Raw genomic sequence first — 14,698 nt, 5'->3', positions numbered from 1 at the left:
TATATGAGGCATATGTATATATGCATATATGCACAAGCACATAGGTGATTAATTTGAAGAAGCATTTACTACGCTGCCGTATTCAGCTTACTGGTACATTATGAGATATAATCCAGAATTATGTTTTATATTATTTCACACCATTTTCTTCATTGAACTGAATACAAAAATATTGCTGAAACAGAAATAGAAACTTTATCAATTACAGACTCAGGCGCGCTTGAAACAAAGCAATCAAAGCAGCAAGGGAATGGTGTAAACATTACGAGAAAACACCTTTCCTGTGATACAGACAGTGTGCATAATAGCTTTTAAAAGAGTAGATTCTGAAAAATACATGATAAGTGCTCTCAATTTACTCTTTGCAAGTTTTTATACAAAACCGTTATTGGGTAACAAATAGGAATTAAATGAGTCATGACTAACTTAAGTCTTACTGATTTCAATGGCACTACACTACTTGGCAGAACTCCGCCTCTAGATTTTTGATACTATACTTTATCCTCAATCATTAAAATAGTATTCAGTAGTATATGCAACGTGTACGATGGAAAGGAACTCCCTTCATATCTTCCCGATGGTCCCGTGCATAGTCCCATAGATAATAATCGAGGAGAACTGCATTGATCTTCTCATCCATGTTCTGGCCTTTCTTTTTGTAAAGCTCCAGCAAGTGATTGCAAATGAGATCACAACACCAAATAGAGCAACCTCGGATTTCCACTTCCTGATAGTCTCCAGACGGGAACATGTGCCCTACAGGAGAGTAACATAAATTAGTAAAACAGGAGAGGTAGGACACTCAGAATATTAAACCTACCTGCGGTACACAGCACTTTTATATATATATATATAAAAGAGGGCATTTCTAATGCTTTCAACTTTAATCAGGATAATTCAGGTTATGTATATTCAATGGTTTAACCTGCAAACCTGACAGGAGCTGTGTACACAATACAGTTTGCTCTGGCTCTCATGCACTCCCACTGCTGGTACATGTATGTGGGGTGTGTGTGTGCATGCCTGGGTAAGACAGATAATGCACATGAGAGGGTGCCTCCTCACTAGTGTGTACAGCAACATGTCAATGTAACTTGAAATGCAGAAGGGGAAACAACCTCGCTTCATTTTAAACCATATGTGGTGATACGTTTAGCAAAAGAGGTTAACAATGTGGTCTTCCCCTTATAAATAACACCAATCTTAATTGCAACGTAGTAAATGAAGTATTTGGGGAGATATATAAATATGTTTTTAATACTGTTACAGTACACACCATCTGTGAGAATGGTAGTAGTAGTAGAAGAGGAGGAGTTTGGATTTGATATCCCGCTTTATCACTACCCAAAGGAGTCTCAAAGCGGCTAACATTCTCCTTTCCCTTCCTGCCCCACAACAAACACTCTGTGAGGTGAGTGGGGCTGAGAGACTTCAGAGAAGTGTGACTAGCCCAAGGTCACCCAGCAGCTGCATGTGGAGGAGCGAGGAATCAAACCCAGTTCACCAGATTATGAGTCCATCGCTCTTAACCACTACACCACACTGGCTGTGGGAGTGAGAGCTCTAAAGATCATTTGGCCCATGGTCCGAAGAACTGTCAGTGCCATTAGGATTCATTAACAGACCCACCACACATGCTTCACACTCAACATTCCTGTCTCTACCCAACCTTCCAAGTAAGGGGGAAAAATAACTTGGATATAGGATCCAAAGAACTGGGAGTAGTTTCCAAGTTCCTGCTTCTTATTGCATCCCCCCCCCCCCCCAAGCTGCTGTAAAAAGTTGATGCATTTTCAGGAATGGCCTCAGATGCAGTTTGAACAGCTGCTGTATCAGATAAATCTGGAGACTCTAATGCATACTCAGAAGTAGTTGGGCATGTGTATGTCCAACTGTATGCATAACATGATGCCATTCTTTATAGAGAACTGAAGAGTTGTATTAAGAAGATAATTCTGCCTGTTTTATAGAGAGTTTCACAGAAAGAAAGGCAGATCAGGGATGGAGAACAAAAGTGTTATGAAACATTACATTTATTTCTGTAAAACTCTCTATAAAACAGGCAGATTTATCTTCTTAATACAGCCCTTCAGTTCATTCTATGACCAGAAGTTTAGATACAGACCCCCATTTCTCTATAAAGAATGGCTTCATGCTATTGTACACTGTAATAATAATAATAATAATAATAATAATAATAATATTTATTTATACCCCGCCCTCCCCAGCCAAGGCCGGGCTCAGGGCAGCTAACAAGCAATAATAAAAACAAGTTGAATGAATACAACTTAAAAACAAGATTAAATTACAACAATTAAAATATTGAAACATTAAAATATTAAAATGCAGCCTCATCACAGGAGGAGAAAGAAAAAAGAAAGATTCGTGTTCCTAGGGCTGACATTCAAAGAACCCCATACATATGCCCAACTGCTTCTGAGTCTAAAATTGAGAAAGATTGCTGCTGGGGTCCTTGTGGAAGTGGGATAATAATAATAATAATAATAATAATAATAATAATAATAAAATTTATTCCCCGGCCCATCTGGCTGGGCTTCCCCAGCTACTCTGGGCAGCTTCCAACAAAATATTAAAATACAGTGATGCATCAAACATTAAAAGCTTCCCTAAACAGGGCTGCCTTCAGATGTCTTCTAAAAGACTGCTAGTTGTTGTTCTCTTTGACATCTGGTGGGAGGGCGTTCCACAGGGAAGGTGCCACTTCCGAGCACTGGGCAAGAAGGTTTTCCCCAAAGCAAATAAGTACATAGTACTGAGTCGTCACTTCCACAAGGACCCAGCAGCTATCTTTTTCAGTTGCACCTGTTTCTTTCAGTTGCTTACTCTGGCTATGTACTTACCATACATTTAAAGAGAACCTGTGTGGAATAATGGTTAAGAGTGCCAGACTAGGACTTAGGAGACCAGGGTTCAAATTCCCTATCAGTTCACTGAGTGACCCTGGGCAAGTCACTTCTCTCAACCTAACCTACCTCACAAATTTCTTGTGAGATTAAATTAGGAGGCAGAGAACTAGTTATACCACCTTGAGCTCCATGGAGGAAAAGGTGGGATATAAATGCAATGAAGAATAATAATAAATACTAATAATACTAATAGTAGATGATAAAGCACCCCACTCCCAAGAATCCTGGGAATTGTATTTTGCCTCTCACAAAGTGAAAATTCCTAGCACCCTTTAAATGTATAGTGTGTACACAGCCCCTGTTGAGTGTTGGAAAGAAACAAATAAAATACTAAATGCACTCACTGGTACATTTTGTAAACGGCTGCAAACAGATTTTGCAGACAAGCCAAGAAGCACAGGCATTTTGGGGGGACAGCAACTGCAAGCATCAAGGACAGCCCAGCAAACACAGCACATTATCAGATGTGTCAGAGAAGGAATTATTTCTGACTCCCATTCTCTTCTATTCATACCTATTTTTTACCTTGAAATCTGGATCCAGAAGGAAGTCACCTGCCTGGTGAAGTTCAGCATTTACACCAGGCATAGGCAAACTCGGCCTTCCAGATGTTTTGGGACTACAATTCCCATCATCCCTGACCACTGGTCCTGTTAGCTAGGGATGGGAGTTGTAGTCCTAAAACATCTGGAGGGCCAAGTTTGCCTATGCCTGATTTACACCTAACTAGTTGATTAGCCTTACATTTTTTTAAAAAAATCCAGTAACTTCTAATTCCAGTAAGGAAAATAAAATATTAAAGGCCTGTAAACAGGTAATTTTCTTACAGAAATACACTGTCATGGGTTTGTAAACTGACACACTTTCTTCCTCTCTACTATTTCATTATTGAAGAAAAATTAAAAAGATACACAGCTGTGACTGAGTAAACCACAAATGCACATGGTATGAGTAAGAAACAGAACCGCAAAGATATGTGTACACCCTTTACAATGCAAATCTTTTTATGCTTATGTTTTGCTAGAATTAAGTGAAAAATATGAAAATTTTCACGCCTTTGCCACTGGATAAGAAAATAGATTCCATAAACGAAATCCTTAAGACTATATGAGATTTTGCAGAAATAATCAGTCTTATATTTTTGTCTGTATTTTTCTTCAATAACAGAGTAGCAGGAAAGAAGTGGGTACTTTAATTACAGATTCGATTTAGCAACTTAATTTCCATGGGCTGAAAAAACTTGTCTGTAATAGGACTTAGCCTATATTTTGAGCACCACTACAAAGATTTGTGTCCCCCATCCCCGTACAGTCAACAAAAAGCTATTTCTAAAAATTCTCAAATATTACATTTTTTGATAATCCTGAATGGTTTCATACCTTCCTTGAGTTTTTTCATTAGTTCATCAGAATATTTCATTGCTCCCAAGTGAACAAGCACCTGTGGTATTCTATAATCAGCAAATATAGTCACACTGGAAATATCACCGAAGCAGCCGTCTCCTTTTCCTTCCAGAACACTCCAGGTGTCAGCCACAAGAATCTGCGCTCGTTTGTAGAAAGCCACCTTTCTACCCTGATAGGCAAAGGAAAAATATACACCATTATGATACTTCAAGGTTCTTTTCGACAAGTTATAGCATAGGTGCATGTTGAGACCTCTCTCTGAAAACAGCCTGGAAACTTCAGTGACTTCCAAAGAGTGGGGCTAGATTATCAACTAGAACTGGACGATTCACTTGTATTGCAACAGCACTTAGTCATGTACACTGGCTTCTAATCTGGTTCTGGAGTGCAATATAAATGTTGCAGAATCATACGAGTTTGGAGGGACCAAGAGGGGCTTCTAGTCCAGCCCCCTGCTATGCAGGAATCTTTTGCCCAGTTCAATAATAAAGAAATCCTCTTCAGCAGTAGGAACTGCTGCTGCAATGCCCTGCCAAAGCTCTAGGTACAGGTGAGGATCATAGACTTTATGCACACTTTATACCAGGCATGGCCAAACTTGGCCCTCCAGCTGTTTTGAGACTACAACTCCCATCATCCCTAGCTAACAGGACCAGTGGTCAGGGATGATGGGAATTGTAGTCCCAAAACAGCCAGAGGGCCAAATTTGGCCATGCCTGCTTTATACACTGATAAACCTATTTACTTCAGTCATTTCAGGGATTTTGCATTTTTGGCAAAGCGTTGTGCTGATATACTAATGTTTGCATCTGTGCTCTACACTGGATTATTTTTGTAAATCTCCAAACATCAGTATATTTCTGGATTCTCTATATATTTCTACACATATATTGGATTTCATTTGAAGCAACGTGTTTCTGGAAAATTTCAAAGGTCAGATTATCTATTCAGATCTGCACGCACATTCTGATCTGAAACGATCCTTTCATTACCTCAAAACTCCAGTGCCATATCAAAATATTACACTTGCTAAATTATTCCCTGACCTGTGTGTTTCCCTTAAGGCATGAGACAAGATAACAGGCTTTTCGTGTACAAAAATAGGAGGCAGTCGATGCTTCTTCATCGCAGAATTCTAGGTGTAACCTGATACTTGCAAACATACAGTAGAGACTAATTGGTCTGCAATCACTATATTCAGAATGAGTATAAATGCAGACTTCAAGGCTTTAACATCCAGCCTATTTTTTTAATGGATTTTTCCTTTATTCACCCAACTTCAGCTTTGTGTAATCTCTACCTTGGTGAAGAGTTATAAGTAACCTAAAAGCTCAAGCACCATTTTTGCAACATTTTGACTGCTCCTACTAAAATGCATTGCCCAACTGTGGCTTTCGATGATTATGTATGTTTTTATTGCTTTTTGTTAGTGTGCTGTAAAATTTACAAAAGTTCCAATCTTTAAAAAACTAGCAGTGTAATAAGAAACAACTCCAAAACATTTGTGCCCTGACGCAGCTCTAATCAAGAATAAAAGCAGAATTTTTGTTACAATATTATCTTACTTCCATAATTTATGTTTCACTTTTAATTAAATTTTGCAAAATAGCATAGGGCAAACTAACCAAGCCATCAAATGTGTACATCTCATCAAAAGTAATGCAGTGCATATGGTCAAAGTGCACGATTGATTTATACCTGACATTCCAATGCAGCAAATAACCCTTCTGTATGTAGATTTCATTGGGGCTAAGAACTTCAAAACTATTACTGGTTTAGTTATACTGCATGAGATGTGGTTAAGATATATTCAGCACACCTGTTAACATTAGTACGTCACCATAAAATGCACCAGCATGAAATGATTCATTACATTGCTAACTGTAAACATTTTCATATCTATAATTAACAATATAAAAGTAATATTTATCCATTGACTAGGATGCTTTGAGAAGCAAGTTCATTGAAGTAATATACAAATCAAAATTATACACAACCAAAATTACATAATGGAACTAATACTTAATTTTATTTTTTCATAGCTCCCTCAGGTGAATAATAGTTTTCAGCTGCTGTCACAGGCTGAGATCTCATATAGCACCTTGTAAAATGAGCAGAAAATCTATGGCTATGTTTCAAAACAGATACATAGAAATCCAATGGAAATCAACCGAACTCGCTTCAATATAATTATGTTTAGGATTAGGATGCAATTCTAATAAATTTACAATGTTCTAGTATGCATTTTTACTAAAGTGGTGAAACCTAATTCATTTTCACCACTTAAATCTCATCTCACACCCCTTCCTGGTACTGCAAATCTCTGCAATATCTCAATCTGTTGCCAGGGCAACTGTGTTGACAATGCGAACAGATACTAGCATCCATCTTGTTAGAAGAGTGGTGAAAATTTGGTCTTCCTTCAGAACATGTAACCTGGTAGGATAAAATAGCCAAGGACTCTCCCTTAGAAAGTTACAGTCCAATTGTATAAAGATGAGAGGACTTATTTCTATTACAGAGGTTGTTGTTTACTACTGTTGCTTTTAGAGAATACTGGATTTTAAAAACCCTTAAGGGGCCTTAAATTCTGCATTTTAAAAATTTCTAAAACTTTACAAACGAAAAGTTCAGACAGTTCAATTGCAACAAACTACTATGCAAATATGTAACAACTGCAAACATTTGGCAGGACGAGGATTTTGAACTGACACTTCAAGTCTCAAGTTAAATAATACAAGAATGACAAATGACATTGTAGCTGAATATGCAGCAGCCACAGTCAAGTGTTCAAATCCATGGACACTGAAAACAAATTACTACAATTTAATATATTATGTTATTTAGCCAAGATCTTCCAAGTCACATGGTAACCAGAATATACTATACAACCCACGTTTGAACACTGAAGTCATATCTATCTATCTGTGTATCTATGTATCTATGTATCTATGTATCTATGTATCTATGTATCTATCTATCTATCTATAGATCTATAGATACCTATAGATATATATATAGTTGTAAATGTATAGGTAACTGGCTCTATTCAAAGATCACACTAAACCCTGGTTAATGGTGCTTATGGCTATAATACTCTACACACATGGGAAAAAGTACTTACTTTTGAGTAGACATGCATAGGATTGCATTGTAATTATGTTTTAGTGTGAAGTGTGAACTAACAAACCACAGTTTGTGATCCACTAGCAAATCAGAAAGCATGGTTTAAAGTGAGTTTTCAAAAACACCATGGCTCAGTTTGCATGTTAACACTAAAGCAATCTGCAGCTTAAAGCAAACACACATGCAGGGGCTGTCGGAGAATATATTGTTAGTTCTTTGCTTCTACTGTTGCTGAGCTTCTGTGAGTATGCCATGGTTTGGCTTATGGTGTCATCTGAACCAAGACTTGTCGTTTGACTTCTCCAAACAAACGATGATCTGTAAACTGAGAACAACATAGCTGACAGCTTATGGTTTCTCTGGAGCAAGAAAAACTGTAAGGCAAGGTTCAGGCAACACACTTTGCTCATAGCAATGCAAGAATAGCAGGAGAACTAGAGGAAGAACAAAGCGGCCCCAATCTCCTCTCTCATGCTAAGAGATAGTTTGACCCTATTAGTGTGACCATAAACTGCTTTATGACAATAAACCAGATATGGCTAAGGCTCCTGGATACAAGACTGCTGAGCAGACAGAAAAGCAAAGCAAACAAGCAGTTCTAAACCACGCTTTCCTGACTATCTGAAAGTCCAAGCCATTGTTTGGGTTCTAAACTACATTTAGAACATGCCATTGCCTGGTGTGATGTCTGAGAAGCGCCACTGTTTTGTGAAGCCAATGAAACACCAATCCATAATATTTAACAGTGTTTGCATTTTATTTCCCCAGAGAAGAATGGTGTCTATTTGCAATGGGAAGTTATGAATATTTAGAAGAGAAAATTTTCTACACTGAAAATTACAGTAGATCCGGAATATATTCCCCCAAATGGGTGATGGCTGCCACCCTGGCAAGAGACAGGTAAGCGCAATTCTCACAATATTTAGTGGTGTCCTGTCCTGAAGTGGTTTCCCTTCAGTCGGTGGGATGTTTCAATCCTGTCTTTTAATAAATCTGAATGCACAGCTGTCAACTTTTCCCTTTTCTTGCGAGGAATCCTATTTGGAATAAGGGAATTTCCCTTTAAAAAAAGGGAAAAGTTGACAGCTATGCTGAATGTGTTTTTAGCTTTTACTCTGTTTTAGTTTTGAGCTGGTTTTAATGTATTACTTTTTGTAAACCACTTTGAATTACATTTTGTAAAAAAAATAAAAAAGCAACTATAATAAAAATAATACCTGAAATGAAGCTTCATCTCTAAAAGATGGGAAATTTTCTACTATTAGCTGTAGTAATGTCTGGGCACTTTTCCCACTTTTCTTAACGCACGAGAGGAAAGAGCCTCCAAATTTCTCCAGGAGAACTGTCCCGGTCTCATTCAACACCCGATGTCTCTCTTCGATTAAAGGCATGGGGACCTCTGTGTCCGAGCGAAAGACATGTTTCACTTGCTCCAGGGTCATAGTGGCATAATATGAAGCGCTGGTAATGGGTATTCCTTCAGAAAGCAAAAACAACAAGGAACAGTAACAACCATACAATAACAGATGAAGCTCTATTTATTTATATCCCGGCTACAGAATTGCAAAGTTTACCGTTGCTCGCATTATTAAAGCAACTAAACCGTTCACTTCTAAATTGCCCAGCATCCTGCTCCTGCCAAACAGATGCCCACAGAAAGCCTGAAAACAGAACCTGAGTTAACCTATTATTTAATTTTTTTAAAAAACTTTATTTCCCCCCTTCAAATTGTGTTCATTATTGGATGTATTTCTAACTTCAGCTCCAGCTTCTGAAAGCACCTAACTTTAATCACAATAAATACATAAAAACAATATAAAGCAGAACTTAACTCTCCTATGCACAGCCGCCAAGGAGGGCGATACACGAGTGGAAGAAGGCTCTAGCATACCCATCCCCTACCAAAGGCACCAAAATATTAATTAACCCAACACTTTGGCAGCCTATGCAGCCCCCAGTACTGGATTCGAAATGCCACCTCGTAGAAGGGAGGTGGAATCCCCACTCACAAGAAGTCCCCACGGGCTAACAATATTATTTCATTATTTCCAAATGAATCCTCAACCCTACAAAAAGAAATATTGCTTATATTTTGTTTAGATTCGTCCTTGATTACAGGAGCAACTGGTTTTCTGGTGATCTCGTAATGATGGTGATCTAGTAACGAGGATGTTATGTATTGAAGTTCTCACCCTGGCCACCAGGAGTATTGTGTATGTAGTTTTCACTCAGGTCCACGTCAGTTATTTTAGGTGGGAAACCCTGGGTTGTTGTTGCTACAATGTTGACAGCTGGCTGCCTATAAAAGCAGGCCGGCTGAGCTGTTTGCTGTTCAGTTCTGTTCCAGCTTACAAATAAAGAGCTGCTTTGGAAGAATCGCTGTGTCGTCTGCTATGTCTACCCACTATTCAACAGAGGAGCTGCTTTTTCTGTGATCTAGAAAATGAGGCTCTTACCGCTCTCCCACCCGACTAAGCCACTTCCCTTGCACTCTCTGCTAAGTAGGCTTCCCAGAGGCAATCACCTCTCTCCTATCAATACTCTGTTCATACCACAAACTATCATTTCTCTTTGCTCTCTCACCTCACTCATTTCTGTCATTCACCAGAGCTCTCCTGTGTCGGATTGTAGGATTCAGGGAAAGGAATTTAAGATAGGGTATTTAAGAATGATAGCTGCTGCACAATCTCAGCAGCTCCCTAACGTACCACCCAGTCCAACCTGCCTCCAGGCTCCTCAAGCTACCTAAAGACCACACAGGCACCAGTAGTGTTCAGGTTTATCCCACAGGTGCAGAGACTGTGAGAGGCAAATCCTGTTACTTATTGTTAAATCTGGCCCTTTGGTACTGGAGTTCTGAAGCATGGCAAGTTAGGTATCAAGTGCCCTGCTTATTTAAAATAATGATGATACTCACACCTGTGACTCTGGGATCCAAACCTAAAGTTGCAGGTGTATGAGTAACACAAAGATTTCAAATGCTGACTTGAATGGAGCTTTGCATTTTCCCCCAAATCAAGGTTATTTGCCCACAAATTCTCTTCTTTAATTTTGAAAATTAAGAACTAACCCTCATCAAGTGCTCTGTTGATGGCAGCGCAAAGAGACCAGTAACCACTGTATGTTTTGCCTTTATACTTCACCAGACATTTGTGATCTTCACGCTCGGACCAAAAGGAAAAATTGAGGGTATCGGCAAGGAACACCCAGTTCACTGCATCTTCATTTGCCGCTTGAGGGTTCAGCTCATGAGAAGACTTCCAGCCGGCCACACTAAACTCGTTCTCCAAAACCTTGTCAAATAACATCTCTGCAACTTTCCGTACACCATCATCTTCAATGTACACATCTTTACTGTGTTCTGCTATGAATTTGGCAGATTCTTTAGGGTTCAAGAATGGCTCCATGGTCTTCTTATGTTTCTAAGTAAAGATAATATTGCCTGTTAATCTGATCTGTGTGAAATCCAATTATCGTGCAAGCAGAAACACTAATTCTGCTTTCTCTTCTCCCCAAGCACCTCCCAGTCCTTATTCTCCTCCCCCCATGCCCCCCTCAACCTTCTGTAGCAGATTTTCAGGCTCACCAAGGGCCATAGCTGTCAACGTTTCCCTTTTTTAAAGGGAAATTCCCTTATTCCAAATAGGATTCCCCGCAAGAAAAGGGGAAAGTTGACAGCTGTGCCAAGGGCCGCTGGTGGCAGGGAGAGGAAAAGGATGCTCTGTGTGGAAGTCTGTACCACCCTGCACATGGACAGCATTAGATGTCACCCATTGGTCAGTTTTCCATTCAGTAGGCTGTGCATGTGGGCGCTTTTTGCTCTGGTGTCTGTATGTTGAGTGTAATTGTTTTGGAACATCATAAGTAGAACACAGGACTCCAATCTGAGCTGATTTTGCGGCATATGGACAGAAGGTGCAGGGGAAATGAACATACTTGAAGAACAACAAGGGAATGATTTCTGATACTGCATGTAGTCAGTAAAAAAAGCAGCACATGCATTCATTGTTCCATGATTAGGAATGTGTGACTAACAGACACAAAGCTTTCCAGCACAAAGACTTTGCACCACTGAGTAGAATATGCATGAATCAGCCCTCATTTATCTAATAAATAAGACCCAAGAGTCTCAAAGGTCAAGCAAATAACCAGCCAAGCCTCTCTAAGGAAATAGCCTATTATTGCAAGCTCAGCTTGCTGGACTATCTAGTTATTAGCTCAGAGAACAGGAACCAAAGCAGGGCCTGTGATTTAGGAGGAGGCAGAGGAAAAAGCTCCACAAAAACAGGAAGCAGGTCCCTTCAAAGAAATCCAGGGTCCCCCACAGAGATGCAGCCAGATGCCTGCAGAGGTGTTACTTCTTCCACAATTGTTGCATTTATTGCCAATAGCCCCATCTTTCTTCTTCTGGGATCACTCTTTTCCAGGGATAACCTGCCTCAACAAAAACTGAATGAACATTGCCTACAACAGCTTGTTTCTCCTTGCACTTAGGGAAGCTTTGAACTTGAGGGAGCTCATTTAAGACAGCTTCTCTTGTACAATACAGTACGTACTCTTCTAGCCTATTTAATAATCTGGGAAGGGAGGAAGAGACAGCACTTCTTCTAGCTTCCCTGGCCAACTTATCCCCATAGAGTCCAGCATTACCGACACTGGCCGGCAGGGGCTCTCCAGGGTTGCAAACAGGACTCTCTGCCACCGCCTACTTCAGATTAATGGTTTCACTCATAACTACGCTTTCCAGGTGACTTTTCACTTCTCATTTTATCCTTTTTTTTTTTTTTAAGCGTTGATCTAAAATCCTGCCGTCTTGTGCAAAGCGACCTCCAGATGCGGAATGCCAGCGGATCTGCCGATTTCCGGGGATTCTTACAAAACCAGGCATTTCAGACGATACCAAAAAAGGCGCCATTCCCCGCCAGCCCGCTCCTCCCTCCCACTCCCATCCCCAATCGGATCCCAGTGGAGGAGGGTCTCCGCGCGAGTCGGGGGGCAGAAGAGAATCGGGTCCCCTTCTCTCACGCACGTGGCCGCGCCAGACCCGCTGCTCTCCCGCAGGCCTGCGGAAAATAGGTGCAGGCGCGGAATCTGTGACTTTTTGCAGAGTTACAGCGCCGCTTTTCTCTCCTGAGCCAAAGATCGCGACGCTTCCGAGCGCTCAAAGCCCTCTTACCTCCGCCTGCGAGCAGGTATTACCACGTTCAGACGATACCTGGACTCTGGTTGCAGGAAAGGCAACAAGATCCCTCCCCCGCACTCCGCTTCCGCGCGCGCAAATGCCTTCCTTTCCCACCTTCGTACCAGTCCTCCCACTTTCACGCTCCAATCAGAATTAGCCGTATTTACAAGCAGGCGGGCCGGACTCGGAAAGCGAAAGTAGCTGCGTGCAGCCTGGCAGGCCTCGTGGTCATCCGGGGCCGGATATAAGCTAAACAAGCTATAGCTTAGGGCCCCACTCTCTTGGGGGCACCCAAAAAAAATTAAAGGGAAAAAAACCCCTGTATGTACATTTAGAAATATAAGATAAAAAACGAATAAAATAAAACCTACATACAGCAACAGTGTTTTGTGTTGTGTAGGCTCCTATGATGTAATGGGCCTTGCCTGCTAGCCTGCTCCCTAAAATATCACTGGTTTTAGATACCTATTATGTCCATAAATTACCATATAGCACATAAAAACCCCCAATCCTTCCAGTAGCACCTTAGAGACCAACTAAGTTTGTTATTGGTATGAGCTTTCCTGTGTATGCACACTTCTTCAGATACTTCTGAATAGATTGTAGATAGATTGTATCTGAAGAAGTGCATAGACACGAAAGCTCATACCAATAACAAACTTAGTTGGTCTCTAAGGTGCTACAGGAAGGAATTTTTTTATTTTGTTTCAACTACGGCAGGCCAACACGGCTACCTACCTGCAACTAGACATATAGCATATATGCAACACAAAAAAATGGCAACTTATTGTTGTCAAAGGACAGCTGGACATTTAAAGGGCCCTTTTACCTTCAGTGGGACACGGGTGGCGCTGTGGTCTAAACGACAGAGCTTAGGGCTTGCTTGATCAGGTCAGTGATTTGAATCCCCACTACGGGGTGAGCTCCTGTTGTTTGGTCCCAGCTCCTGCCAACCTAGCAGTTCGAAAGCACACCAAAAGACTGCAAGTAGATAAATAGGTACCGCTCCAGCGGGAAGGTAAACGGCGTTTCCGTGCGCTGCTCTGGTTTGCCAAAAGCGGCTTATTCATGCTGGCCACATGACCCGGAAGCTGTATGCCGGCTCCCTCGGCCAGTAAAGCAAGATGAACGCCTCAACCCCAGTCTGCGACTGGAGCTAATGGTCAGGGGTCCCTTTACCTTTTTATTACCTTCAGTAGCTTAGGCCCTCATCAAACCTAAATCTGGCCCTGTGCCCATCAAAGGGGTTTGGGGCTTCCAGTCCCTGCAAATCACTCGCTCAGCTTGACTTTGTTGAATGTTGCCTGAATTGCATTTAAAAATCGGCTTAAATAACCCATGCCCAACTTATGCACATTACTTGGTAGCACTTTTAAGAACCCAACCCCGACCCCTTGCACTGCCAAATGCAGTGGGCTGTATTCCTCGACCTGCTAATTCCTACGCCAACACCCCCAGTCCTTCCTGCAATCGGAAAAGGGCTTTGGAAGGGATGATCCATTACTGTTCCAAGGGGAACTTGGGGCATTGAAGCAAAAGCTGAAGCACGTCAGTTCTTAGCATGGGGAAAGCCCTATTGGAAGTGGACACGATCAAACAAGTACAGACTTATCGTCAAACTTACGACTACGGGATAGTGGTGGGATGTCAAATTTAATAAATAATATACGCATTTAATAAATGAAAAATGACGATGTCTAAACAGCCTGCAATAAAACAGGCTCTAGTTTATTCAGTACAGTGACTTTGCGAGTCTGTTTCACACTATAGGCTTCACTTGTAAACTCAAGATTCTTGCCTCCTTTCATGAGAAAACTCTCACTCCTCTGCAAACCTTTCAAAAGCCTGGTTGTAGGGGCAAGAACTCAATTCTTAGTAGAAGGGAGTCCTAACCTGACAAATGATCGAATGACTATATTTTTATAAGTACTGTAGTTGCATTTAATGAAATGTTAACCTTGCCATCAAACTGAGTCCTTTATTATAATGGTTGCAAAATTCCTATATTTTCATTTCCTTTACAATGTATTTCCTTAGAGCAAGAGTCAGCAGACTTC

At 40.8% G+C, this 14,698-nt stretch overlaps 1 protein-coding gene across 1 annotated transcript; it reads right to left on the bottom strand.

Moving 5' to 3' along the window:
• Window positions 1-48: 48 nt before the first annotated feature.
• On the bottom strand, window positions 49-12,762 carry QNG1 (Q-nucleotide N-glycosylase 1). The gene is made up of 5 exons (XM_080973052.1): window positions 12,636-12,762; window positions 10,530-10,881; window positions 8,677-8,936; window positions 4,307-4,502; window positions 49-756 (listed from the first exon to the last, which is right to left on the bottom strand). The coding sequence occupies exons 2-5, from the start codon at window positions 10,864-10,866 to the stop codon at window positions 524-526; spliced, it is 1,026 nt and encodes a 341-aa protein (XP_080829178.1). The 5' UTR covers window positions 10,867-10,881; window positions 12,636-12,762; the 3' UTR covers window positions 49-523.
• Between the last annotated feature and the right edge of the window lie 1,936 nt (window positions 12,763-14,698).

Source organism: Podarcis pityusensis (assembly GCF_964106645.2).
Source record: "Podarcis pityusensis genome assembly, chromosome: 11".
Classification (NCBI taxonomy): Eukaryota; Metazoa; Chordata; class Lepidosauria; order Squamata; family Lacertidae; genus Podarcis; species Podarcis pityusensis.
This window is presented reverse-complemented; position numbering and strand designations above follow the sequence as displayed.